The sequence below is a fragment of the Corvus hawaiiensis genome, chromosome 22 (assembly GCF_020740725.1).
Source record: "Corvus hawaiiensis isolate bCorHaw1 chromosome 22, bCorHaw1.pri.cur, whole genome shotgun sequence".
Classification (NCBI taxonomy): Eukaryota; Metazoa; Chordata; class Aves; order Passeriformes; family Corvidae; genus Corvus; species Corvus hawaiiensis.
Window position 1 is genome coordinate 2,570,282 of NC_063234.1, and position 27,775 is coordinate 2,598,056.

Sequence of the window (27,775 nt, forward strand, 5' to 3'; positions counted from 1 at the left end):
GGAAGGGAAATCTCTCTTCCTTCTCTGGCTGGAAAAGCATTATTCCTTGTGTTCTTTTTTTAATCCAAGCAATTTCCTGCGCTTCTAAAGCATGGTCTCCCAAAGGAGGGGTATTTCTGTAGCACCTTCCACCCCAAAGCCCCATGCAAAGCAGGGAGAAGGTTGCATTTATTTTTCCTGCTTTCCAGCAGCTCGTCCATTTCTGATTAAACAGTTCATGTAGAGCAGAGGAGAGAGGGGAGATGCATCTTCCTCTGATTTCACCTTGGCAATTTCCTTCCCGTGGGGCCACGCCGAGGTGGCCGCCGTCACGCACTCGTGGTGCTCCCCGGCTGTGTGAGGTGATGCAATGACAGTGCCAGCCCTGCAATCAGCTCGTGCCCAGGTGGCACCGCCGCCAGCCAGGGGAGGAGGCGCAGGGACAGGCGGCCACGGGGGACTTCGCGCTCTGCTTTCTGCAGCTCTTTGTTCCACATGCAGTAGAAATCCATTAAACAGCGCACTGGAATTCAGGGGAAATTCCTGGATGATTTAGACAAGTTGGAGAAAAGATGGAGTTAAATATTTGGATGATTAAGGCATTGAAGCATCTGACGTATGAGGGAAGGATGAGCAAGCTGGGAGTCTTTGGCCTCAGGATGAGGTGGTACGGGAGGGATCTATAAATGTGTATAAATACCTGGGGGGAGAGTAGAAAGAAGACAGAGGCAGACTTTTCTCACTAGGCACCAGCTTGCAAGGTAAGAAGCAGTGGGAACAATCCCAAATACAGGAAATTCCACTCAAACATTCAAAAACCTATTTTCACTGTAAAGGGGGGAGGGGGTCAGACAGTAGAACAGAGTGCCCAGATGGGCAGTGAGATCCTTGGAGAATTCAGAGCCAGAGTGGGCAGGGCAAGCTGTTCTGGTTGGCCCCAGTGAGCAGGAGGGGCTGGATTAGGGGATGTCCAAAGGTCCTTTCCAACCTCTGGATCCTAGAATTGTTTACCAGTGGAAAATAGAGGCAGAGACATTGAAATTGGTACCTATCTAGATGCCCAGGATATCTGTGGTAGAGCTGGAGTCTGTCACACTCCAGGATGTTTCTTGATTGAAAGATAACCCTACTCGTTATCACCGAATTTTTCCTCATTATTACAGTGGAAAATAACCGAACATACGCTTTTTTATTTCCCAGATGGCCCAAGTAATTTGAATTTCAGTATTTTACAGCAGGTACGGTGGGCCTTTTATCAAGAGAGAAAAGTCGATATGTGAAATAAGTAAGGAATAAAAGCATACCACGGTTTTTTTCCTCCAAATAACCGCACTAAATGTAATTGCCGCTGTGTGTGTTGGCCTTGCAGTCTGCCCAGCCGACCTTCACCGGGGCCACTCCGGCTCACTTCCCCCATCTGCTGGGAGCAGGCAGCTCAGCTAAGGGCAGAGGAAACGTTCTCCAAACACACACTGGGTGTTTATTTTTATGGCCGTCTGCTTTGCCGGCTAATCACATCTCTATTGCCTTCAAACCCAGCTGGAGTGACCTTATGTGCGGGGCAGAGCAGCTTCTCCTACCTTCAGCACAGCGGCCTGGGCTCTCTGACAGCTGCCTGGCAAGGGGTTTTGGGGAATGAAGCATTTCCAGCCCCGTGGAGCTGAACAAAGCTTCTTGCCTCTCTCCCCTCAGCATCTTCCCCTAGTTAGGAATGTTGTGATGATGACTGGATGAGGCACCTGAAGTCCAGGGGCTGTTTCTAAATCTCACACTTTGCCCAAGTTTCTTCTCCAGATTTGCCCCTTAAGAGGGGGAGGGAGTGGGGAGGTTTTTTCCTGTACTTCATGTCCCACACAAAGTTCATCATGCTCTGACTGTACCTGTATTTCAATATGACAGCGCAGCCCACGCTCAATGTATTCATCCTCCAAATTCTGTGCAAGAAAAGGCAGTGCTACAGTCCCTGTTCTACAGACCAGTGTCATGTGGGAAGTCTGGCAGAAAAGGCAGCAAACTGGGTTTTCCAGGTCAGTACTTGGACCTTGGGACTTCACTTCCTTAGCTGTGGAAGGAAGTAGCTTATGCCATAAACTCCTAGCATGGAAAGAGAAAAAACAATGCACAAATAAGAGCTTGACATCAGTCTCTTCTCTTCTGTTTCCTTTTTGAGGAAAAGCAGGTAAAAAGTGAGTAAAAATTAAGCCCTTTACTGCAGATTCAGGCATTTCTAGGTTGAAATAGAAATTGATTTTCTCCTTTCTCTGAGTGCTCAAGGTGAGCTTTGTTATTTAAAAAAAAAAAAATTGAAATATCTTTGAAAGTCTGCCTTCTTTTCTACAGGCCTCTTTTTCCTCCCAGTAAGATAAAAAGAGCTCTGGCATCTTATATTCTAAATTTTGACTGACCAGAACAAAATGTTTTCCCAGCAATGTGTGTTTGCACCGAAGCCTTTTTTGTGCATTGAGTTTGACCTTAGGATGTAGAATTTCATAAAACATTTATTGTCTTTTCCAGTTTTTAGAGCACAATTCCCCTGTGATACTTTTTCATTGTCTGCTCTGAAAAGGATTCCAAGGCATCTCTTGCAGTTTGAATTTTAATTGTGGGTGAAGGAAAGCAGCAATATTAGGCAGTGTCTCCCTAAGCAAAAAAAGTTCTAACAGGCAAAGAGGATTAGGATCAGAACCAGACAGCTAAGATTGTGGAAAGTGGTTGTGGCAGAGATATTTTGTTCCATAAATGAGCAGGTTTTGCACGTGTCCAAGTGTCCCACTCATCTGTACTGGCAGCAGCAGGGAACCTTTTCCCTCAGAAACTGCAGCTGATAAAGACAAAATGCAGTTAGAAAACAAAGCAACCAAACCTTCTGAGCTATTTGAGGCCAGTGAGGCAGACAAAGGCAACTGCAAGGCAAACAAAGAAATGGTTTTTTCTCTGACTGTATCCAGACCCCTCCGATGCCTCAGTCTGGATGCTGAAGGTTCACCACTAAATACTCTCCAAAGATTATAATGCATCAATTACCAAAGCCATTCTAGAGGTACCACTTTACTTATATTGTTAACGAGCTTGCCTATAAAGGGATTTGCAACCTGAATTTCGTGACAGAGCCAAGGTATAATTTGCTCTGGGCTATAAAGCCCATGAATTATTGAGGCAATTTACTTCCATGGCTGCGTTTTCTTTCTGAGCACAAGTGCTCGTGCTGAGTGCATTTGTGTGAGAGGAGAGACAGTGATGGAGGCTCCAGCCTCAGCAGTCCATCTCCCCAGCACAGGCTCTTTCACACAGCCAGCAAAGAACAGCAGAAAATAACTGACAAAATGATCATTTTGAACAAATGAGAGAAGAAAAATTGCATGCTGAACAGTGCCAAACTGAGGACCAAATATAAATCACAATTAAAAATGCACTTTGGGTAATTACAGAGAGGGGCTTTTCCCTTAGAGATGTCACAAAGCTTGTGTGGATATAATCAGACTTGAACACATCTAGTGATGGTGAAAACCACCAGCCTGACAAACCAGAATTCTTAGATCCTCCATCAGGCCAAGCCTATAACCTGCTGTGGGACCAACCTCCCACCTGGTGTTCTTTTTAAACCTGGTTTATTCTGGAAGTGAGGCTTTGGAATCACAGTCAAATCTGTGTCCTGCTTCCCCTCCTTCCACACTGCACACCCAACTGATAACTTCTGAATCCACTGACCAATTTCAAGCAAAGTGATAGAGGACTGTAGGTTTCAAAAATGTGAAGTTCTAACTGTTCCATGAAAACAGGAGCTGTGTAGGGATGAGGGATCTCTTCAACCCTCCATTGCAAGAAGGACTCCAGCATGGGGTTACCCTTAGCAGGCTCTAGAGAAGGCAGGTCACAAGAAAGGCCTTAATAATTTCCTAACTATGAAGGTCACGGAGCAAACTGAGCTGCTTTTGGTGTGCAGAGGACAGTCCATGTTCCTGAGGGCTGATTGGGTCAGTAGTTGGTGTTAGCACATGGTTTCTGTTCGAGTTAATGAACCACATTATAAGGCAAGAACCTGGGCAAAACATGACTTTTCCTTAGGTGTTAGAAAGGAAACACCAGATTATGCCCTTATTCCTAGGAAGTCACAGGCATTTGGGCTTTTCTTGGGGTTTTGCATCTCCACTGATCAAACAGAGCAAAACTTGCAGTTTGGCAGGTCCCGTGTCAGGCCCTGCCGAGGCGTTGTGCAAACCAAGGCGCGAAGGGCAGGGCAGGGAACTCGAACCGCGGGTGGTTGTTCCCCATCCTCGTCCAGCCAGCTCAGTCCCTTCCTGAGCCGATGCCGGTGACGATCCTCTGCACACAGCGAGAAGGGAGGGACTGCCCTCTTGTGTCAGTCACGGTTGTTTCATTTGCCTGGCTTTGAATTCCCATCTCTACTTGTGAGTGAGCGCTCAGCCATTTCCCTCCAACACATATTCCTTCTTTGAAAGGGCAGAAACCTTGTTCTGAGTGCTGTGGAAAATGTCAATAAATAAAAATACATCTATTGTATTTGTGACTTGGAGACATCCAGGACTGGGCACATATTGCACTTCCAGCCAGAGACATCCAAATAGTTACCCTGGGTTATTCCCAGTCTCCATCTTGACACAGATAAGGAAGGCAGAGGAAAGAATAAAACAGGAGAAATATAATGAAGGATGACAGAGAGGAGACACAAGAGAAGCAGATTTGTTACACCAGTCAACCCTCATAGTAAGTTACATGTAAGTTAAATATAGAAGCGACCCTTCCCTCGGGAGCCAGACTCACGGACAGCTCACACACATCATCACTCTGTAGCAGCATGTCGGGCCTGCAGCTGGCAGAGATCTTCATTTTTAAATCATTAGTGCTCATTTCCAGGGCAGTTCTTGCAGTAATGGTTGTCAGAGAATAACAGTCTTCTAAAAGCTGTGCAGGCTTTTGTGCCCACCACTTCTGCTGCCTGTTAATGACAGACACCTAAATTTATGCTACATTCGCTAATAGCACCGAGTGCTCAGGCTTTGGTTGCTGCTCTTTTCCAGAGCAATGAGCCACCCTGGCGATTGCTCATGTTCTTAAAGGCAGCCAGATTAGCACCTTGCTAAAGTGGATTCAAAGAAAATCACTGCTTAGGAGTGGACAAAATTTGGATCATTTGGAATATGCAGGGGCAAGGGAAAGAGCTGGCATTAAAAACCTGCTTCTACAGCCCATATTTTTGTCTGGGATGCAACTGCTGTAATCAGCTCCAAGCTCCCAGTTTTAAAATGATGCTCAGCAATTATCCCTCTATCAGTACTTCATGAAGAACATCCCTAAGAGTAATTTCTTTGAACTTTTGCCCAGCCTGTACTGTGGTATTTGTATCTCTAACTTATTCTGGATGGCTCGGCACGAGCATGTTTTGTGTCACCCTGCTCATTCCTGAGCTCGTCCATGTTCTGAACTGGTAAAAGCTGCCAGGAACCTGTGTTTTTCCTTTCCTGTGCAGCCTGAGATCCTGACACCTGAGCAGATAACAAAATATAAAGGCGTCTTTGAAACATTTGATGAATATTTGAAACACATCAGTAATACCAAACCATGTGTGCAAGTGTCTCTTTGGAATTAATGTGTACTTTATCTGGAAAAAACAAATAGCAAAAGGAACCCACCCACAAGGCAACTCGTCTTGAAAATAGAAATGGAAAGATTTACAAAACCTGAGAAACAATCCCTTCAGGTGTCATGACCACCACCACGACAGAAGTGTCGTGTCTCATCTGTCTCCTTCCCTGTGTGTAGCTGTGAAACAACACAAAGCATTTCCCTCCACTCTCTCCTGTCCTGGCATCTTCCTGCTCCTTGAGGAACATGAGCCACTGTGCAGCACTTTGTCCTCAGCAGTTTTCTGGACAGCTGACGTTCTCAAAAGAAGAGAAACTACAGAGGCTGTTCAGCGTCACTTGCTGGGATTCCCCCTTCAACTCCAGCTTGGGAAACTTCTGTTCTAGAACAACAGCTTCCTGTTTGTACTGTTCTGAGTGTGTATTCCCAAGGTGGCAAAATTCTCCTGACCTTTTTTATTGCTGGACACAAGGAACAATTTTTTTATCAGAAGATGAACAAGCATTCATGTCCCACTTTTACAGGCATTTTTAAACCGCTGCCCTTTTACCTCATTTCATATCCTTGAAGAAGCTTTACCAGGGGATTACAGCAGTCACAGAAAACATTTCTTCTGACAGATCATTACAAGGGCATGAGAAGAAACATCTTTCCATCATAACCTACTTATAAACCCAAACTCTTCATGTCTTCTTTAACGCTTGCAGTCCTTCCCTTCCTTTACTCCCCATCTGAACTGAGTCAGATCTGTGGCTGTTCTTTTGTGGCATTTTCTGAATCTTCTGAATCTGCCTGTGTTGCTGGATCTCTGTTGATTGTGTCAGGTGGGGACTGGCTGGGATTCAGCCCACCGGCTGTCACCTGTTCAGGGATGTCATTAAGTTTCTGGTTTATCCATGCCACTTGCTTTCCCATTTGAACAGCTTCATCATAGGAAGGTGGCAGGTCCATTGCATAGAGGCTGTAAGCTGGAGGGGACACAGTGTTCTTATCCATATCCACAAATACCGAAGGAATCTGGACACTTGGAGGGTACTGCCATGAGCTATATGCTGTGAAGAAAAAGAATGAAAAATAAAAATTAAACACCTGCGTGGAACACTGATATATAAAGGGCTAGCCCTGCTTTTTTCCAGGAAATTACAGACTTTTGTGGTGTCAGAACATTTGCCTTGTACACTAAAGCTGTCCATATAGAATCACTCCTGGTCTTCACTGTCACTCACTGTGCCATCCTGATCCCTCCCTTCACGTCTTGTGCCCACCCTGTGGGGCTGGAAGTTGTTCTGGGAGTGCACTGGGAAGTTGCCATTCCTGCCGGGGCTGGACACAGAATTCCAGGCACAGGTTCCGGAGCAATGCTCCATGGAACAGGTGACTCCCAGAGGATACTCACAGGTCACTGTGCTGTGGGCAGTGCTGTCACTGTCAATGCCAATTGCTGTCAAGTCACAAGGGTGCCGAGGGAAGGTCTCCACTGGAAGCCTCTTCTTCCGGCAGCAGAATTTGATGCAGCTCGCTGAGACCCCACAGAGCAGGAGCAGGAACACCGTCAGCAAGATCAACCTGAAAGAGGGAGGGAAAACACCATCATTCTACCGCTTATGTTTTACTTATTCTAAATCAGAATATAATTTCACTCTAAATAACTGGAAGACAGGCCAAGCCTCCTTGATTTAGTTCTGAACGGTGCTGGATCCTGGATTAGAAAGTTGGATCACAAATACTCAGTCATAAGTTGAAGAACTACTGCCCATCAGTACAATCCATTCTGGCTCACAGGTGCTGTAACATTCACTATTTTGGGTTATTTTCAACTTCTCTGCAGGGAGAATGGCTCTGCTTTCCACAGCAGGAGAGGGTTTGTACTTGGAGGGAAATACAAGCATGAACTTCCACAAGTCTAGTGCCTCTCTTTATAAATGAGCATGGCAATGATATTATATTAAATTATATTTATGCCTTGAAAACACAATTCTATCTCTAGCTATTGTTTAAGGAAGTTTATCATTTAACAATTTACAATGTACCTAGGCTGATGTATCTGTGTTTCAGGTTCTCCTCTCCACTGAAACTCCACCTTCCCACCCCTCAGTTTCTCAAAGTAACTCACTCTTCTCATGGAGGCTTTTAGAAGCTTTCTCAATCCATTTTTGGTAACTGTGTCTTTTTAAACAGCTCTGTGTAGCAGCACATGTTAAGAAAGCAAAGAGTATCAACCAAAATTGCTCCAGACTGAACGAGGTAAAAGTAACCAACTCCCTCTGTGTGCTGCCACCAAAGTATGGACAGAATGCAAACCATGAAAACTATGTCAGGGCACCTGTAACACGTGTGAGACAAGAGATGAATCCCCTTGTGAATCCTCTCTCTCTTATCCCAGTTTCCCCTTTCCAGGCACTCCAGCAGGCAGTGCTCAGCTCTGTGCTTGCTGGAGTTCAGAAGCGCAGCAGAGGGTGACTGTCCCTGTCCCGTAGAAGGGAGTGAGCCGAGGACAGGGCAGTGCCACATCCCAACAAATCCCTGCTGGAAGCTGCCCTGTGCAAAGAGCCAATGACCAGCAAAGCTCTGGCTATTTAGGAAGAACAAACAAGCCCTTCAGTTCAACTCCAGTGCACTCAGAAGGGAAAGATGACGCAGCCCTGGATGAATGCTGGTCCCCACCTGACACCCAATCTCCCCATGCCTCATCCAGTCCATTCCTCTGGCAGCTCTGAGAAAACAGAGAAACCCTTCCCTGATCCTGCCCGAGAGAAGCGTTTCCATTGCCTTGCTCCAAGTACTGCTCATAACAACTTCCAAATGGTTCTGGGTTAGTAAGATTAAAAGCCAACTTACCAGACATACCACAGACTTGTCCAATCAGACATGTTCTGAGGGCATCTGTGAAGGAAGGCAGATGATTCACTGGTTTAAATAAGGCATGTATGACAGGGAATGCACTTCCCTGGGGTGGGAAAGGGAAAGCACTCAATAAGAGTATGGAGCAAAACCACTTTAGATTGTTGTTCATAGCTGTACCATTACTCCAGATGAGAACATGCAAATAATCCCACTGGAAAAGTTGCTTCTGAATCAAGAAATGTTTTTATTGAGTGGTGCTTTACTCTTGCTTGGGAGAGAGAATGACTCGTGAAGGATTCCCAAAAAACCAAATCAGTGTTATTTAAAGGTAGCTGAGATGAGGTGCCTCATAAGATAGTCCTGTCTGAAAATGCTGGTCTAGACAACTGCCTGCGTCCCCCAGATATTCTAAAGTTATTTTTGCAGAGGTCCAATGCAGCCAGAAATGGCTTTTTTCAGCTGTAGTGCAGTACAAAAGGAGAACAGCTCCTGTGACATTTCATGAGTGCAGCTGCCACAGCAGGGTTGTACGTACTGAACCTCCTGCAAAGGATTTCCTGTACCAGAACGATGGTTCTGACCACAGGAGAGGATCTGCAAACTATTCCAAAGTGACATTTCAGAGTCGTCTTGGGAGAGGACCATTCACCTCAGTCTACAGAGCAAAGGCAGCCAAGTGAAATTTAAAAGTTGCTGACTGTCTTAGAGATCGAAACAGAAGTTGTAAGGGATGGCTATCAGCAAGTCGCTGTCCTGGTGTGGGAATGTCACTTGGTCACGGTGGGAGAGGTTTGGGAACAGGCAGTGGGTTACTCACCGGGCAGAGTTCTCACAGTTGTTCCCAGAACAGAGCGATGCCTAGGAAAAGGGGGAACCCGGGATGGGATCAGCAGGTGGCCAAAGGAAAAGTGCCTCGTCTCGCTGCTGCATGTGCTCGGGAGGCTCCAGGGTGCGGGCGAGTGCCCAGGGTGCGGGCGAGTGTCCGTGAGCGCCGCGGCTGCCGGAGCCCGCGGGGAGCCGCAGCCGCTGCTTCAAGGACACGGGGCCGGCGCTGAAAGGGGACACCGAGCCCTCGGGGACAGCCCGTGCTGGGCAGCGGAATAAATAACCGGCATCATCGCCGGGGGGGCAGAGCCTCGGCGGGGCAGGGCAGGGTAGGACCAGGCAAGACCGCCCCGGCCGGGCCCCGCGGCTCCGGTTCTTTCGCCCGCCCGCGGGAGGGGTCGGGGCCGGGCGGGGCAGAGCTGCCCGGCTCCCCCCGCAGTGCCCCTGCCCCAGCCCCAGCCCCGCTTGCCGTGACCGGGAGGTCAGGGAGGGGATACAGGGAAGGGAGAGGGCTCGGCTTGCAGACATTTCCCTGTAGCGATTCGGGACTGCGCTCGATGCTCTTACCAGAACAGAATGCATCAGGTGTGCAGCAGCTGGACACACGCCTGTGCCTCTGCTATGCCAGAGGGATTGAAGGAGAAATAAAGGAATGAGAAACCTAGTATGAAATATATGAGTCAGAAACAAATGTTTAGAAGAGCAGGTAATTTCCCTTTCTAAAAATAGTCTTGTTAAAACACATGAAACACGACTGAAAAGGTATTGACGGCTCTTTGGGATCGGTTTGCTCCAGGCTATTTAACTGTGTCGAACATTTCAAATGTAGAAATTCCTTATCTCCACCCGTGAGCCTTTTGTTGTATTCTCCTCCCTGTCCAGCTGAGGAGGGCAGTGATGGAGTGGCTTTGTTGGCATCTGGTGTCCAGGCAGGGCCAGCCCAGCCCAATCCCGGGGGCAGCCGCTCCGTGGAAAGCACCAACGGACACAATGCCTGGAAAGCACCAGGTGATATTCCCTACTTTTGATTCATAGAACTGAAACCCAGTGTTTCCAGGTTCAGCAATGGCATGTGACAAAGTGACAGCATTGTTTCCTTCTAGCACTGCTAAAGGTCATGGGGCCATTGCTCATTTAGGGAAACCTGTGTTCATACATGTGAAGCAATTGCTGAAGTCACTTCTGGAGAAGCAGAACATGAATTAATAAATGTGTATGACACTAGTGCTTACTCTCTCACTTTCTGCTTTAGAAATGAGCTGGGTTTGCTTTTAAGGATTATAAAGATCATACACGAGTGTGAATTACTCATTAAACCAGAACTGCATCAGCACCATGAAGTTCATGTTTGCTTTTAGATCCAAATCTGAAAGCACAAGTTTGTGTCCAGGGACCCAAGAGTGGTCACAGTTGCAAAGCTCAGTTTGAAAGCAAAATGGTCACAAGTGCAGTTAGACGAGCAGAAAACTTAATCTTCTGGGAAATATGGAAATATTTCTGAGGTGGCATTTTCCATACTGTCCTCACAGTAACAGCTCCATCCCTCCTGGAGTCCTGTAATATGGAAACAGAAACACCAGGTTCCATGTTTGGAGTCCCCTGGCAGGTTTAATGCCCACTGTGCTACGACTGTGGATAACCCACTCTGGAAGCACAGAACTGAACAGGATTTTGTGCCTTTCCAAGAGACGAACGTGCAGGAGCTGTGCTGAGCTTCTGCTGGGCACTGGGACTTGGCTTTGATTAATGCCAGGAGAACACACCAGCACTCTCAGCTCTGTGCTCAAGGAATTGCCTAAACCCACTACTCCTGGGTCAGCTCTGTGTGTCTAAGTTACCAGGGAATTGTTTCCAGTCTTCAGTTGTCCCAGTCAATTTTCTGTTTATTGGAGAAATATCAAGAAGCTGTTGCACATAAAATACATTCTACATGAGAATTGTGTGGGTAGGAGCATCCTCACAGATCCCTAAATTTCCAGTAAACTGAAGGTGTGCCTCTCCGACCATTGCAGGTTTGCACCATGAAGATTCTAATTGTGGTAACTCTCAGTGCAATGGCAGTGGAACACCCAAGGTTACATTTTGCAGAGACAGTAACTGTAGTAGTGTCCTGCACACTTTCCCAATGGATCTGCTTTCCCACATCCAACCATTTGTTTTCCCTTCCACATCAGCCTGTGTCTCTCATTGCCCAAGTGCTGCCCCATGTGAGGGTTGGCACTCTGTGCCCCCAAAGAACAAAGCAATCCAAGAGAGGGAAACCCAATCCTGTCTGAGCAGCCAGTGTGCCCCCAAGAAGTCAAATATGATCACTTTTGAGGCGCCAGCTAAAATAACAGGCTTTTCTCTTATGAAAGGGACTAGAACTTGTTCAGATTTCCATAAGTGCTTTACAGAACGTCAGCTGGAGTTTTACAGGAAGAGTTTACTTTATTTTCAGCCCTCCAGAAATAACCACCTGTTCCTGTTATTCTGGTCCAACCCTCCCCCTGAGAGAACAAACACATTTTGAGTTTTAAACATGGAAACTTTGACCAGTGAAACCCAGAACCTTATGTTCACTTCAATCCTGAGAAAGTATTGATGCAAGTTTTGCAGTCCCAGGAATGCAGGTACACTGGGTGACACCTCTGCTCACACGGAGCTGTTGGGTACCAGCGGTGCCTTCAGCCAGTTGGTGGCACCTGCTCCTTACCCAGCCTAACCCTGTGAGGGCACCAATATCTCTGTTTTTACATGCATTCTTTAATTTTTTTACTTCTTTTTGTCCTCTGGATGCTTCTTCTCAGTACCTGACCTCTGTGAAGTGGAAGATTCCTAAGACAGGGGTGTTGTTGCCTGGTAGATACACATTTTCAGCACTCTCTATGGTTATCATAGCCAGAGTCTGGAGACTGATTTATTGTCAGCCATCACTTTTTGGCTTCCAGGAGTGAAATCTGAAGGATCCTCACACAGTGGATGCCCACAAATTAAGTGCTTGAAATAGCTCCTCCACTCCCACACGCTGTGCCCTTCCTTGCTTTCTGACAACTCCCCTACCATGAGGTCACTGTTGAGTGAGCAGTGCTCTGTGCAATGGTTTTATTTGATGTAGTGGCATTTACTCACCCTTTTGGGGCTGCAGGAGAGCCAGCACACAAAGCCCATTGTGCCCAGCTCCAGGCGCCTGCCCAGCTGCGCCAGCAGCAACACCCAGGGCCTCCAAGGAAAGCAGAGCTGTCCCTGGCTGGCACTGCCACCCCCCAGCTCCTCCCCACCACAGGACACTGGGATTGCTTCAGCATCTGCAGTCTTTAGACTGAAGAGTTAAGTGACTCCTCAGCCACTCGATCCATTATTAAATGAGAACACATCTCAATGGATCAAACACACTGGCTGGAAAAACAAGCAACCCCCTCTTCACTGCTACAAGCCTCCTCTGTCAAAGGGGGAGCCTGGTTAAAATGTTCCTTGTGACAATTGCTTCCCTGCTTTTCCCTGCAGTTCCTAGCTTGTTACCACAGGGATATTTACAAATAACGTTTCTATTTTCTGATTGCATCATCTGAATCAGGGAACATGCCCTTGGAGTGGTGGGGAGGGAACTTTGCCACAGACTGCTTGTGACTCAGGAAAGAGCATGATACGAGATGCACAGGATTATCCTGTTTCTAATGGCTGTGGCCTTCCTGCTCCCTCCATTCTCCAGCTCTGCACTTGCCCTGAACCAGCTGCTGCTTCCTGACAGAAGTTACACCTGTAGGGCATTCTGGCTTCCCCAGAACAGAAGGATTCTGCTCTCAGCCAGAATTCAGCAGAAGGCAAATACAGAAATGCAAAGTTCCTAGACAGCCAGGATTTCTGGCAAGTGTCTGACCAAATCCATGGAACAGCACAGGAATATTCCCCTTTGACCAAGTGTTATCAGGCAGATTTGACTGTACATTGTAAAAGTCACTGCCCAAATGATTTGGAGAAGGCTTGAATAAGAAACTTTATTCTGATTATAAAAAGGCCAAAGCTTTTTCAAATACTATAAAAAGCATCCGAAATTGGAAAAAGATAGAAACTCACCTATGTGGATGTAAACCAGATACTCCTCCTGATGGAATGCCCACCTTTGGGAGACATGGGATTAACAGCAGGTATAGCTGCTTGGGGCCCTCAATAATTCTTTCTTCTAACACAAGATTATTGTCACAGAATCAGCTGGAAAAGGAAGCTACTGGCACCAGAGTTTACAGAGAACTTTGGGGGAAACAGAGCAGAAATGTTACATGGCCCTTCCTTCCCACATCCCTGATGCCCTCACTTATTTGCAACAATCTCAAAATCTTCTCATGTTTCACCAGAGATCCAGGGATTTCCCAGTATCATAAGCATCCATCTTCCTTTCCATTCGGCCTGGATCCCTCAGTCAGTGGCAGCAGATGCAGACACAACTCTTGCCATGAAGAGGACTCGGTAGGATTCCGTAATGTCACCTTTTACAGTCAGGAGGGCTGACACAAGTGGGGGGTCACTGGTCTGCAGAAAGAACCACACACAAAACCAACCTGGTGTTTTGGACATAGGAGCCATGAGTCAATCACCTTCTAAACTCTGTCTCACATCTCAGTGTTCAAGGGACCAGTTATAGCTACAGGTGACAGGTTACAGCCCACTGTGTTGGTTCCTCTCTATCCCCAAGTGATGCTCATGCAGCAGCCAGTGAGGTATGACAGTGACTCAGCATTCTGTCCCCAGCGTGCCACAGAGACTGTCCCCACGTCACAGCCACGGCAGCTGGGCACAGAGCAGCAGCAGAGCTCCCAGAGAGGGCCAGGAAGGAAACAGATCCTGTCAGCCCCCAGTGAGTGCTCAGTGTTGTGTAAGAACCAGGGGTTACCAAGAGGCATGATGTGGACCGGATACATCCTGCCAGGAACTCTGCTGCCTCTTTCTGCATGTGATGGCAGAAATCTTTTAATTTTGGAACCAGCTACTCATTCTGCCATCCCACACATGGGGAGTCAATTCCTCCAGTCTCTGTGAATGCCCAAGGATGTGAATCAGGAAGGGCAATCACAGCCCCGTGGAGTTGTTGGGACATCACATCCAACTTCTACACTACAAGGCACAAGTAGCCAGGGCAATGGGGCTCCTAAAGCGGAAAATCCAAAGGCCCCACTGACTTCCAGGAATGTGCCAAAGGAAAGGCAGCCCATGGCTGAAGAAATGGGAGCAGTGTTGTAGAGTGATCTGTGTAAAGTCAGTTCTGTGCTGGCAGGGCTGCAGCAATTTTGTCCCAGGGCTCTACAGAGCTCCCTCAGGACATCAGAGCCTGTGAACAGCAGCAGCACTTTGGCCTTTGGGCTCTGTAACAGTGACCTGGAGGAAGGGATTCCAAGTTCTTTGGGATACAAGTGGCTCACCCCTGTCATTGTCACCACACAGCCCAGTGCAGCCCTGGGGAGGCAGGAAGGCTCCAGATCATCCCATTGTTCCCAGCTTCTGTTCCCACTGGGGTCTTTGTACCAGCCCTGCTCCCTCAGGGACTACATACGAGCTGTCACCCGGCTGTGTCCGAGCCACCAGTGCTGCTCACACCCAGCAGCAGCTGTGGGTCACACCCCAACAGGAGCTGTGGGTGACAATCCAACAGGAACTTTTTGTGACAATCCAACAGGAACTTTTTGTGACAATCCAACAGGAGCTCTGGGTGACATCCCAGCTGTCGGTGACACCCCAATAGGAGCTGTGGGTCACAGCCCAACAGGAGCCCTTTGTCGCAGCCCGTCAGGAGCTTTGTGTCACACCGCAGCCGGAGCCCTGTGTGACACCCGCAGGGGCTCGGTGCCGCGCCGGGGCCGTGCCTCACCTGCAGGTCGGCAGGTGGCACCCACGAGACGCCGATGCGCCTGAGCTGCCCGCGCTCCAGGGCTCCTTTCGGGCCGTCCAGGGCGAACCCAGCCCGCTGCAGCTCCGGGGCGTTGTCCAGGCTGAACTCCACGGCCTGGCACAGACACGGCACAGTCACACCTGGGCCTCGGAGGCTGCACTGCCCCTGCCCGAACTGCCCTTTGAAACTCCAGCTATCCACTGTGGTGTTCATTGTGTCACCTTGTCACAAAATACTCCATTAAAATAACAGGATCAGAACTGTAATTCAGTTCTGGGCTCCAACTTCTGTGTTTCAGGATTGGGGAAGCAAACTGCTAAATTTTGTGGCTAATTTCTTATATTAGCCCCTGAAAAATAATCTTTTCAAACACCGATGTTTTTATAATGTAAAATTTACCAGAAACCCTAAAAGCTATATTTTTTAATTTGTGAATTTTGGACAGAAGGAACAGGCAGCCCTTTACACACTGTCAGGATCCCCTACAGCACCTGGCACAAACCTGCAGGTTTTATTTCCCTCACCTTCTTGGCTGCCAGCAGAGGACTTTGCATGGCCCCAACGGTGAGCTCTGCCCTGGCTGGCTCTGCTGAGCCCTCCACATACTCCAGGAGCAGGAGAAGGGACTTCACTGCTTCTTGTGGCCCTAAACAAACAGCAACCAAGTCAACTTTGAGACAGTGAAAACTGAGCCTTTGGCAGTTTTGGAACCAACACAAATTGCACCAGGATGGTTCAAAACAAAGTGATGTGGCAAACTCAGGAGTTGGCACAGATAAAGAGATCCTTTTACAGAGTTAGTGAGGAATTAAGGAAAAGGAGGGTTTGGATAATTTGCAATTTTAAACTGCAATTGTTACTTGTTGATCAAGTTCCAGGCTTGTTTTCTAGCCTGTGGAACACACCTCTGTGTACTTTATTCCTGCGTCTGTGTGTGTGCTTGGAATTATTAGGAGCTGCTTGCATCATGTCTCTGAACACAGATCCTGTCCCAAGGAATTAAGGAAGAGTAACTTCAAACCCCTGAAAGTTTCATTATAGGAAAAACAGGAGAATCCAGGATATGTGATTATATATGAAATAATTTCCTAAACATTTAATACACCTCAGAGAAGTGGCAGAAAGCAAATGTATCTTAATTCTTCATAGTAGTATTACATTATAATCGTTTTTGCAGGGAAGTTGCAGAGGTGGAAGATCATCGTTAAGACAAAACTGCATTGAAATGAAGAGAAAAACTTTCCTTATGAGAAAGTTTCTTGCATTTTTTGTGTATTATGATTATATGCTGTACCATAATGCTTATTTTTTCTGATTCTGGAAAAATTGTCTTTAATTTCCTTTTTCTTAAAGGAAGAGGAACGTTCCCATATCTTATCCCTCCCTGTTCCATAATAAACAGTGGTGGCTTTTTACCCCTTTCCAGTGCTTTCTGTGATGCCACAGGTGAGGTCACAGCCAAGGACTCCACGGGCACATCCAGGGGCACTCCCCCCTCCACAAACATGGGGTGATCACGGGCTGCACCCTTCAGCTGGATCTCGTGGGCTGTTTGCTGGGTGAGACAGAAAGTCCTGGATGCAGGTGACAGCTCAGGTCACCTGAATCCCACTGGCACCTGACCCAGCAGCACCAGGAAATCGTGGCATCACCTCCCATGTGAACGATCCCAACGATCCTGGGCTCTAATGCAGGAGTTCTGCATCTGCCCGTGGGCTTGCCCACTCTGGCATTTCTGTTTTAAACAACCTGGGAAATGTGCCTCAGGAGGGGACTGGACAAACTATTTATACAAAAGCCACTAAAAGAGGCAAAACTTCTCTGTTGCCAAACTTGGGTCAAGTGTCCATTCACCTTCAGCTTATCCCGATGTGCATTCCTAACTGCAATCCCAGAGCTGGCAAGGAGAGGAGCAGCTCTTGCTCAGCCCCAGCCCCGTTTGCAGTGCTGCTGCTGGGCATTAGTGGTCACTCTGCACCAACTTTTGGTGTCCTGGCAGGAGCCAGGGCTGCCCGTGGCGCGGCCACCTGTGCATCCGGCGGGAGCATCCCAGGGCAGCTCCACTGATGGAACCTGGCACTGAGTGGCTGCAGGAGCAGCTCCCTGGTGCTCCTGCTCCTGCCAGGCCGTGCTGGGCAGGTGGGGCTCCCCTCTCCCCTCTGCTCTGCCATTAAATGCTCCCTGCAGGAGCCCCCTTGGAGCTGTGCTCAGCTCCTGTCACCTCCCGAGCATGCCGTGGGAGAGGACAGGGATGGACCCCAAGTCACTGTTGTCATCAATTAATAACAATATCTAAACCTGAAGAAAGTCAGAAGGCCCCAAAGCTGCCCTCTCCTCCCTACTTCAGTTCATCCAATATTTACACTATTTTCATAATCCCGATTGTCTCACCTTGCCAAAGAGCAGAACCTTGAGACGGTCAGAGTAGTAGAGGCTTTCATGATCAGGGCTGAAAGTAACAACAAAATCCTGGCTCTCCCCAGCCTCAATTTTTCCTCCTGTTGGAGAGACGCTGAACACACTGAAGCCATTATAGTTCTGTGTTCCTGGTAAACAAAGATGAGGATACAGATAAAAAAGGAGGACAGCTCCGTTTTACTTCTTCATAAATTTTAAACCCATTTAATTTTTGTGGGAACAGCAAATAAATAAGAGCTGATACATGGCTTTGCTGCAAAACAGGGTGTTAGAACACCAGAGAAATCCATCCATCAGTTTGACGCATTCATCTCCAGAGGAACTGAAGCAACATCACCAAACCCTTCCTATATTCTTTACAGAGATGGACATCTCTAAATGTAATATTTAATATGCAATTACAATGTGGGCTTATTTAAACACTGATATCTCCTTACTTGTGGGTATTTGCTTGGGCTGCATAAATTTACAGCTCCCCATATTGAACGAATTACTACAGCTCCTACTGGGGAGCAAAATGAGGTCTTTAATTTCAGGGCTGTGATGCCCCAGGTGTGACAGTTGTGTGGATCTAAGAGGACACAGCAGTGCTGCTTTACACCTCCTGAGTCTTCAGCACAGGAAAAAGAGGAAAGAATAAAAGAAAGTTTACCAACAATCTCTGTTCTCTGCACAGAGGATGTAAGAAAGGATGGAATTTTCTGCCGGTCTCTGTCCCGCGCTGGTGAGAGCGACTCCAGTTGTACGGAGAACGGCAGGGTCAGGGTGGAAGTGTTCTCTATCTGGTGACATTCATTCACACAACAGCATTTGCATTAAGGAAATTGATTCTCAGGCCTGTAGGATCCATAGTTTGCAAAGTGGCTGAATTTATTTTGCTGCCTTAGTGCAGCTCTGTGTCCCCAGATGCCACCAAAGGCACAATTAGTGCTGCCCATAATGTGTCACAGCAACCCCCGCCCTCCCCATCAAATACTGGACTTTGGTTATTGACACACTTGGACAAAATCTGGGAGGAGACAGTTTATGTTGTCTTCCTCCTTACAAGAACTCCTGCTGTGCTTTGCAGTTCTGCACAGAGGCCTTACCTTGACTGTGGAAGTCACCGTGTCCCTGGCCATGACATATCCCATGTCCAGCACCTCTCCCACGGAGCACACAGTGCTTGGCATCACCCCGTGCCCGGAGAGGCGGAGGCTGAGGTTGGTTTTTGCCACCTGGATGTCCAGAGTTTCCAAGAACTGCCCAGAGGGTGCCTGGGTTAGGCCATCTGCTGAGGGAATCCCCACCCCTCCAGCTGACCCCTCCCAAACGACCATCCCAGAACTCCTGGGTTTAGGGCACAGATAAAATCCAAGTGTTGGGACAGGGAACAAAGGTTTTCTCCTTGTTCTCATTGTTATCTCCTTGATAACATGTGTGTGCTACACACCCCTCACATCTCTCCTCTTTTCCCCACTGCTGTTGTGTCTTTTTACTCACCCATTTATCCTCCCTTGGACAAAAAGAGATGATGAGGGGTTTACTTTCACCTGGCTCAAGCATTCCAACTGCTCTGACCAACAGGAAGGGGCCATTGGGATTCAGAACTGAGAATCCCAGCTAAAACAGTGCAACTCAAGGAAAAAAGTTCATAAAGATTGAGAAAAAATATATGAGAACAGATTCTACGTATTGTTTATATGTCTTTGGTCTGAACTAACCATCTATAGCTTTTGAGAGATCAATAACTCAAGAGAGAAGATGAGCTGGTGCTTTGGTGTCCAGCAGTTCCTCCTGCATAGACAGAGTCTGATTAAGCAGGGGCTGAAGGAAGAGTTCACGTGCTCCAAACAAGGATACTTCCAGCTTCCCTGGAGAGATGTTCTCTATCGTAATTCTCTTCATCATTCTTTGGCCTGCAAGGAATGAAAACACTTCCCAAAGTGAGGATGCTCATCCCTGCTCTCCCACTCCTCCCCTTTACTCCTGCTCCTGCCTGGGCCAGACACTCAGCCCAGGCCTATGGCTATGGCACCACTCAAAGCTCACCAAAATGCTTTCAGATTTGGACAGTCCCTTCTGGAGCTTCCAGGTCCATGTTTGGGGATCAGGTCTGCTCTTTATGGGCCTCAGCTGGCCAGAGAATCCTTGTTTTCCACCTAAATACCCACTAAGGGCTAATTTCTATCCTGACTTTTGAAAATGCAAAACTCTGCTCAGAAGAACTCACCATCAGAGAGAAACCACTCAAAATCAGAATTCAAATTCCATACCTACAGCAATGTCCCCAAAATTGGCCACGTTGTTCCCGGTGTCGGAAGTGATCAGAACAGGCGGGGCTACAGCGGGGCAGTGCAGCTCCAGGTACAAGGTGTTGTGAGGGCTGGAGAGAGAGCAAAGGGGTTTGGGGAGTAAAAGGGCAGAGCTCTGGGATCACACAGAGATACCAACCATTGCCAGGGATCTGCTGTGTCACAGGGTGTCGCTGCTCTGGTGTGACAGCACAGCACAGGGCTCGGTGGCTGACTGTGCCTGAGCAGAGATGAGCTACAGCTGCCTCAAAGTTTTCACACAATTATTCCTTCAGCTGCTTTGATATTCATGTGTTTGATTCTTATCCAACTGGTGGGCTGGGAGCATGAGTTTCTACCACTGAGCTATGAAGTAATTAAGATCAGAAAACAAATTTCTCCCCCAAATGAATAAATGAACAAGCCCACCATTTCCCCTTCACATCTCTGGGTTATCCAGCTGCACCCACCTGCAGGTTAAGTTCCCAGAGCCCTCCTCTCCAGTGGCGTGGCCACTTGCAACAAAGCATGGGATGATGTATTTGTTAAAGCTCCCTCTGAAACTCCTCATCAGGGAAGCCTGGGCTGCCCTATAAGAATCAGAACTAGAGAATCCAGGAGTAAGAATTATCTCAGTGAGTGACAGAGCAAGAAAAAGATCAAATAAATATTTGCTGAGCTATTTGTGATAATTGTTTCTTAGTCACACATTCAAAATTGAATGTAACAGTGAAACTAAATAACTGTCAGTAGTGGACCCACCCTACAAAGTGGCTGGCTTTTGTTGCCGAAAGAGAATAAAAATGAAGAACCCAGTTAACAGATGTTACCCTAAAGATTGCAAAAACCTCAATACAATTTCCTTTGGTTGAATACATCAAGTACTCCTTTGGTTGAGTACACCAAGTGTCTTCCAATACTTCTACATCATTTCAGTGACATGTAAGTAAACACACAGGATCACATTGCTCTAATGCAATACTAGGTAATACTTCTAAAATAGGGATTTTATTTTTATGATCTCTACTGAAAGTATTTAAAAATTATAATTAATGGATTGCAATGAATATGGGATTTTAGTAAAAGATATCAAAACATCCAGTACAGCCAAATGCCTGTATGTATTTACTTCCAAATACTTCCAAATTCCTGAGATTGGGCAGAAGTGTGGCTCTGAGAAGTTGAATTACCTGCTACACAAGGGCCCTCAAGTATCAGATTTTGCATGTGAGTCTCCCAACCTCCAGCCAGCAATGCTGTTGATGTTAACTCTCCCTGAGGGGCTCACACTGCACAGGGACTGCTTCAAATGCACATTTTCCAGCAGCATTTCACTGCCAGCACTGAGGCTGACCATGACTAATGTGCTGGACTGTGTAAGCCCTCAAATTAAAAACAGAAATTACTCCCTGCTGTGGATTTGGGCCATCAGCTGGTTCTCGTACATCTGTTCAGAAAAGGTTTTTTGAGTAGTTTCTGTTGGTCCCCAAGTTGAGCTTTTCAGCTGCCCTTTCCATAAACCCCGTGTTGGCTCAGCCCCATCCGCCCGCACAGCCCCAGCTCCTGCTCCCTGACAGATTCTTTGAAGTCTTCAATCCTTCTGATGCATAAAGGGATTCTTTGCCTCACATGAGAGGGTACAGCTGTGTGGCTCACAAGCAGCACTAATTTTGGAAACAGCCTCTGCAACACAGCTGAAGCTGTTCCCTCTCCAGTTTGCTCTCTTGTCTACCTACAGCTTTAGTAGATTTATTAAACTACTTCCAAAGAGAATGTTGTCTGTGTAGTACAAGATGCTTCTGTTGACTTACTCAGGCTTTAACTCTTCGGGTTTTGGCTCTTTAGGGCTATTTACAGCAGTCAGGCTTTTCCTGCTTCCAGCCTTTCCTCCAGGAATGGAAACACTTGATTTCTTTTGCTCTTTCTTTGCATCTTTCTTCTTTTTGCCCAGCGGAGACTGAGGGGGACCAAGACAGGAGTGAGCAAAGGCACAGCCCTGGCCCAAGGACACAGAGCAAGGAGGGGACACAGAGCAGGGGACAAGGGACAGCAGGATTATGGTGACAGCCCACAGACACAGTAGCTACTAAAGACAAATTTCCATTAATGTAAAATAAAAAAATTAAGTTGAAACGGACATATTTTACCACCTCTTAGAAGAAGAGGTCTCCTCTTGGAGCAGATGAGTAGAAGTCTGCATCTCATGGGAATTTATCTCATAATCAGAGACAACCACAGGTGCTCACATAAATTAACTGACCTGAGGGTTGCATATAAAGTCCATGGATGTTATAAATCTGCAGGAAGTGTAGAAGCTTTTTTTTTTGAAGAGTATTGCAGTTGGAATTTGCAACAAAACCCTCTAGGAATACTTTGGAAATTGTGAGCATGCAATTAAATTATTGCTCAGTGAACAGGCCACACATTCAGTGCACCAGCACAGGCACACTCTCATCCTTTACAGGCAGGTCTTGCATGGACCATGAGCTTGGGCTTCATTAATATGCATATAATTTTACGATAAAAATACCATCCAGAGAAACAAATATCTGGAAGTGACAGACCAGCAGCATGTGCTGTTCTTAGCATTTCTTACTTGTACTCCTGCCTCTGGCACAGCTGCTGCGCTGAGCCTCCGCGCTGCCTCTTCCCCGATTTGCTGATCCGACAGCGCCGGGCTGAAGGACACTCGGATGGAGCTTTTCTGGGAATGTGAGAGCACACACAGGAGTGAGGGCACAGCTCAGCCCTCAGGCACGTGTGACACCTACAGAGCTCAACAGGAGCACAGGAGCAGCACAGAATCCACACATCCAGTACACTGCTGCTCTAAGTGAATCACAGCATCCTCGGGATAAGGGCACCCACAGCTTTTTTGGAAGTCCAGGATGTTACACTGGGCTGGGTTTACATGACCAATACTTTTGACATTTAAACATTCTTCAGTTAAATCACAGTGACAACACTGGGGACAGAACACTCCCATAAGGCATTAGCCAGATTTGGTGCTTAACCCTCCTGTCTGATCTAAAACATTCTTTCAAACAATACAAAATATTCCAGCTATTCTAACAACAACTGATGTTTTGAGCTTTGTTTACAAGTGACAGCCTTTGTAAGGATGCAGATGATCAAAGATTCAGCAGAACACCCAACATTTAAAGTGAATTTACCTGCCCAGGCAGCACAGTTCCCACAGAAGGTGTAATAGTCACAGGACAGTCTCGGGGCACGTGGAACTCAAAGGAAGTGGGGCCAACTGGGACAGGGTCCCCACTGCCAATCCGTGGGACAGGGTGAGTGAGGGGGTTCCCATCCACGTGGGAATTGATCACATCCAGAGTGGCTGAAGACATGGAGTTCAGGGCTGTAGCAGCAAACTGAACCAAGGAATGAGACAATTCAAGAGGTGGGTGGACACCAACTGCTTTGCATGACAGCTTGAATTGTCTAAAAATAAACACATGATAAATTGTCTCAGCATAAAATAGTGTCTTAATCAGCCCGGAAAATAGGGAGCTAATCCTGTAGTCCCTATTTAAGCAGAATTTCAAGCTTGCAATGGGAATTTTGCCTAAAGATGAACAATAATACTATCTATTTTTAATGCACAATTGGCCAGAGTCCCTGCTTGAATTCTTCCTCTGTGAACTTCTGGAAATACATCCAGTCAAATCAAAGTTTATGCCATCATTATTGCAGTAGCATTGGCTTAATGCATGGAGCATTTTTATAAAAAAGAATTCCTTCAGTAATTGTGCTGAAAAAGCAGCAGAGCACTGCAGGTTGAGGGCTTGGAGCTTGGCTGTGGGACAAGGATAAACTTGAGGAGGGGGGTGGGAAAAGTCATCTCAGTAAAGACAGACATGTAAACCAAGGATGAAACCAACAGGCACTGAGCAACTCTTGCAACTGGAGAATTCCCACCTTCCTCACGTGCTTATCCCAGCCTCACCTCCCCAAAGCAGGCAGGGATTTAATTTCTGATCTGGGTCAACAGTGGGAGCCCAATGTGATTCATGTTTTAGCTTCCCTGCTGTCCATCCATTAACACACCTGTTGATCTCTGTCCTGCATGTCAACTCAAAGCTGTACTCTTTTGCCTTGGTGGCTTTAAAGATTATGTCCAATGTCAGGCTTTCCAGGGGAAGAATAATTCCAAATCCATCGTTGGGTTGAACTTCAACAAACTTCAAAATGGCAGGATAAGAAATCATTAGTTAAATTATCAGTTTATTAATAAATTAAAATAAGACATTATTGGCAAGATTTAAAAAATTTGTTATCAAATGTGGAACTGTCAGGAAAACAAAAACCTTCCAGGGAGAAGTTTTTGTCTGAGTCGGCAGAGTTCTCATCTCAAAGTAACTCAAAAGGCATTAAATCCATTAACTCAGATATCAGGAGAATCCCTTCCCCAACTGTGGAAATCACCTTGCTCTAAGGTTTATTTACTCTCCATAGACAACTGACTGAAATATGATAAAAATCTCAGCAGCTGCCCCATGTCTTTGAAGGCTGATTCCTGTCTGAGGCACGGACACCACAGGGACAGGAGCAGTTCCACATCCACAGCTGTACAGTGGCTTGTGCTTGAGTTGAAGATGATTCAAGAAAGTCTCCCCATCACACTTTAGGCTCCTCAGGAAACACATGCTGAGAAGTGAAACTTTCATGAAGCTGAAGTTAACAATTTCTTTTAGCTACTCTTTGATTTTAATCCCTAAACCAGCAGAGAACAGGACAATGCCTATTTACCTGCCAGGTTCCTCCAGCTCTGATGCCAGTCTGCCCCAACCATTTCACACTGTGATCACCCTGGTATTATGGAGCTTGAGGAACCAACTTTGTGCCAAAAGTTATTCAGGACACCCCGCCTACATGAACCCAGCAGCTCCTGTGATTAATTCTGTGCTTCCAAAAGTCACCCAGAAAGTGCCCAGGCATGGGTCGGGATGGTTCCCAAGGAGCATTTTAAAGACAAAGCCTTTGGGCACTTGGTGCAAAGTGGGCACATTCCTCAGCCTCAAGGCCACAGCCACAGCCCCAAGCCTGTTTTATTTAATGGTAAAAGTGTCCTTGGTGTTTTCTTAGGAGATCTCTCGGTATAAAAACCCAGGAATTCTAATAGGAAAAGGTGAGGAACAGGAAAATCTCCTCCCAGGTGTTTGCACTGCTTGGCAAATGCAGAGGGTGTCACCCAGTGAGATTCACACACTCCAGGACAGAACCAAGCCGGGTGCCTCCACAGGAGCAGGATTCCCATGGGCTGCAAGAACCAGTCATGGTTTATTTACACTCACACTGGAACACGTTCCCATGACACTGAAATCTATTTTGACAGCAGAGGGGGTGTGTGTGGGATAAGTCCGTACCTCTGGCAGTCCCACAAATCCAAACTCCTGTGGCAAGATGGATTTGTTTGTGAGGATGACATTTGCCTGCACAGCTTCATAGATCGTGCAGTATCCAAAGTTGATCTGTGCTGGGCTGATTTCCAAATCAGAAGTAGTAACAATGGCATGGACAGTAAAATTAACTTTTTTAGCCTGAAACAAATGCAAGAGCACAGGATAAAAACCTCCATCTGTGGGTTGTAAGGACAGGATTGAAATGAAATATCCTCCACAAGGAAAAGTGCAAGAAAAAGTTACTCTGTTCCTTGACAGTAACATGAGATCAGCACTGAGGAGAAAGGATTTGACTTTCTGTATTGCAAATGTGACAAGAAAAAATGATCAAATCTGTATTAGTACTTTAAGCATCTTTTACTATTATCACAGAACCTCAATTAGTCAAGAACTAATCTAAAATTAGGTATTATTAAGTGAACATTCATTAATATAATTTACATAAACTGTCAGTCTGATAATCAGCAGCACAAAAATCTCTAACCTTGTCCACGAGCAGGATTGTCACTGGGACCTCCAGGATTCCTGTCTCTGCATTGAAATAGCTCCCTGCATCTTCTGGAAGGGACTGCCTGAAAATCCAAAAGTACAAATCCAAAGTACAGTCAGTGCCATTAAAACATTCTATTTTCTCACTAAGGGAAATAATAAACTTTTGATGGATTATTTCTGAACAGAAAGAACAACAAACTGAATTCTGTTACTTAAGGGCCAAAAGTTTTATTATTCACAGCTTTTAATCTTAATTTAATTCTCCTCAAATAAGAGGATTCACCTGGTTAAGCATCAACTCCAGTTCTTCACTGAAGGGAAGAATCATTAAAATTTTGCTTGCAAGACAAATGCAAGTATTAGAGAAAATGGAAAAAGAATGGTGGAAGAAAATGCCAATTAAAAATTATTGACCTGTGAAGTCCCACCTCCTGACCAAGGGAAAGAAGATGCAGTCAGGTCAAGAATATTCTGGATTTGCCCCAGATTTCCTTCAGCCTGGCATCCCCAGGCAATGCTCTGAGCAGGAGGGCACGGGCTGCAAGGCAGTGATGTCAGAATGATTGACCTTGTACAGTTATATTGGATTTTTTTTGTTTGTTTTTAAAGACAGGATTTTGGACACGCAGGATTTTAAGGGAGGTCACAGAGGTCAGCATCCATTTATCCTTTTTAAAAAATGCCATCCAGTCATTTAAAATTCTGAAAAATTAAAAGCTTACTCTCTAATCAGAATATAAACCCTGTGCATCTTTGCTGCAGCCCCAGCACGTCACCAACCCAGCCCAGGCAGTGGCTCCCTTTGACCACTGAAGTTAATGATCAGCCTGAGGCAGAACCACTTTGCATCCCAAGGCAGAGACATGAAGTGAACAAACCTGGGGCCCAGCAGTGCCTGGTTACAGACCAGCTGAAGAATTTATAAGGAATATGCAGCTTTTCTGTAGGTGAAGCATCTTGCTGTCACAAGCTCCATTTCAGAGCTTCAAACCAAGACAATACAAACCTGGAGCATTTTTAGCTCTGCTGCACTATTTTTATCTCAGAGCACCACAGTGAGTTGCTTCCTGTTCTTGGGTCTCTCCACAGTGCTCATGTTCTACTACTACTCATTGAATTAATGCAACTCTTTAATGTATTGTTAAAGAATAAAAGTAACACCCACTCAGTCACCATGGTGATCCAATATCTTGCTGTTATTTTGCAACAAGGGTGATGTTCAAAGGTGTTGGGAAGTTCTTTACAGATAGAACTGGGGTTAAGTATAAGGGAGGAGTAGAGCATCAGCTTTCACTTTGTCACAGGACATCTGAATAGCAGAAGAAATTAATCTATTTCATAATAATCCAGAGGGGGAAGAAAATACTTGTAACTGTACGGACACAGGGATGGACTCTAAATTAGCTGCTGTGCCTCAGGGAAAAGGTCCTGGAATCCTTCAGAAAGTTCTCTGAAAATGGCACAATTAAAGAGAAGCACAAAAGACAAATCAGATTCAGACTGCCAGTACCTGCAGGACTAGTTCCAAATGCAGGGAACTACAGGATGTGGTGTTTGGGAATTCTGAAAGGCACCAGAGCAGAGAACTTGCCTTCAACTAAACAGGAAATGTTGGCTTCAAACTCCCAGCAGTTGGGTTTTGGAACACCTGCCCGAGCACATCCCTGTCCACAGAACACTCGGGAGAACTTCCCGAGCCTTCAGGGAGCTCCCTGCTCTCTTAGCACTGCTGAGTGGGGGGTTCTTTTCCCTTTGGTGTCACTATTAATTCCCTTCGGTGGAGCACTATTAATAGAGCTCCTCATGCCAGCTCACGGAGAGGCCCTCACGGAAATGTGTCACTGGCTCAGTGCTTCCCCGCAGCTCCCAGCTCCGCGCCGCACGCGCTCCCCCCGCATTAGGTCTTTAAAACTGATCTGTACCTTCAAACAGCCAGATACTTATTTAGTGTGTCAGAAATGCCTTAATCTCATCAAATCTCCTTTCTAAAGCTTCCCTGTTTTTTAAAGGAAGATTAAGGTTCTAAATCCAAGCTCTGCTTCCATCCACTCGGAGAGGGTAACAGT

General features: G+C 46.4%; 2 protein-coding genes across 7 annotated transcripts in view; both read right to left on the minus strand.

Annotated features, from left to right (window-relative positions):
• Positions 1 to 2,557: 2,557 nt before the first annotated feature.
• On the minus strand, positions 2,558 to 9,513 carry TMEM52 (transmembrane protein 52). Of its 2 annotated transcripts, XM_048326290.1 has the most exons (5): positions 9,245 to 9,513; positions 8,422 to 8,466; positions 7,907 to 8,121; positions 6,980 to 7,149; positions 2,558 to 6,635 (listed from the first exon to the last, which is right to left on the minus strand). In XM_048326290.1, exons 3-5 carry the CDS (start codon positions 8,092 to 8,094, stop codon positions 6,325 to 6,327), a joined length of 669 nt encoding a protein of 222 aa, XP_048182247.1. In that variant the 5' UTR covers positions 8,095 to 8,121; positions 8,422 to 8,466; positions 9,245 to 9,513; the 3' UTR covers positions 2,558 to 6,324. The 2 variants fall into 2 exon arrangements, with proteins under 2 accessions (XP_048182247.1, XP_048182248.1); XM_048326291.1 differs by lacking the exon at positions 7,907 to 8,121 and having other exon boundaries at positions 9,245 to 9,507.
• Positions 9,514 to 11,162: 1,649 nt separating this feature from the next.
• CFAP74 (cilia and flagella associated protein 74) overlaps positions 11,163 to 27,775 on the minus strand; it is a 38,496-nt gene continuing 21,883 nt past the window's right edge. For 3 of the 5 annotated variants that reach the window (XM_048326277.1, XM_048326273.1, XM_048326274.1), the window contains 17 exons: positions 25,702 to 25,789; positions 25,182 to 25,355; positions 23,863 to 23,996; positions 22,980 to 23,256; positions 22,403 to 22,510; positions 21,618 to 21,763; positions 20,277 to 20,411; positions 19,789 to 19,898; positions 19,376 to 19,431; positions 19,016 to 19,135; positions 18,622 to 18,774; positions 18,186 to 18,315; positions 17,507 to 17,661; positions 16,532 to 16,670; positions 15,640 to 15,761; positions 15,095 to 15,229; positions 11,163 to 13,761 (listed from right to left, as the gene is read on the minus strand). In XM_048326277.1, the coding sequence (XP_048182234.1) occupies positions 13,648 to 13,761; positions 15,095 to 15,229; positions 15,640 to 15,761; positions 16,532 to 16,670; positions 17,507 to 17,661; positions 18,186 to 18,315; positions 18,622 to 18,774; positions 19,016 to 19,135; positions 19,376 to 19,431; positions 19,789 to 19,898; positions 20,277 to 20,411; positions 21,618 to 21,763; positions 22,403 to 22,510; positions 22,980 to 23,256; positions 23,863 to 23,996; positions 25,182 to 25,355; positions 25,702 to 25,789 (2,296 nt within the window). In that variant the 3' untranslated portion in view covers positions 11,163 to 13,647. The remainder of the gene's footprint in view (positions 13,762 to 15,094; positions 15,230 to 15,639; positions 15,762 to 16,531; positions 16,671 to 17,506; positions 17,662 to 18,185; positions 18,316 to 18,621; positions 18,775 to 19,015; positions 19,136 to 19,375; positions 19,432 to 19,788; positions 19,899 to 20,276; positions 20,412 to 21,617; positions 21,764 to 22,402; positions 22,511 to 22,979; positions 23,257 to 23,862; positions 23,997 to 25,181; positions 25,356 to 25,701; positions 25,790 to 27,775) is intronic. The other 2 variants (XM_048326276.1, XM_048326275.1) reach the window with 2 other exon arrangements.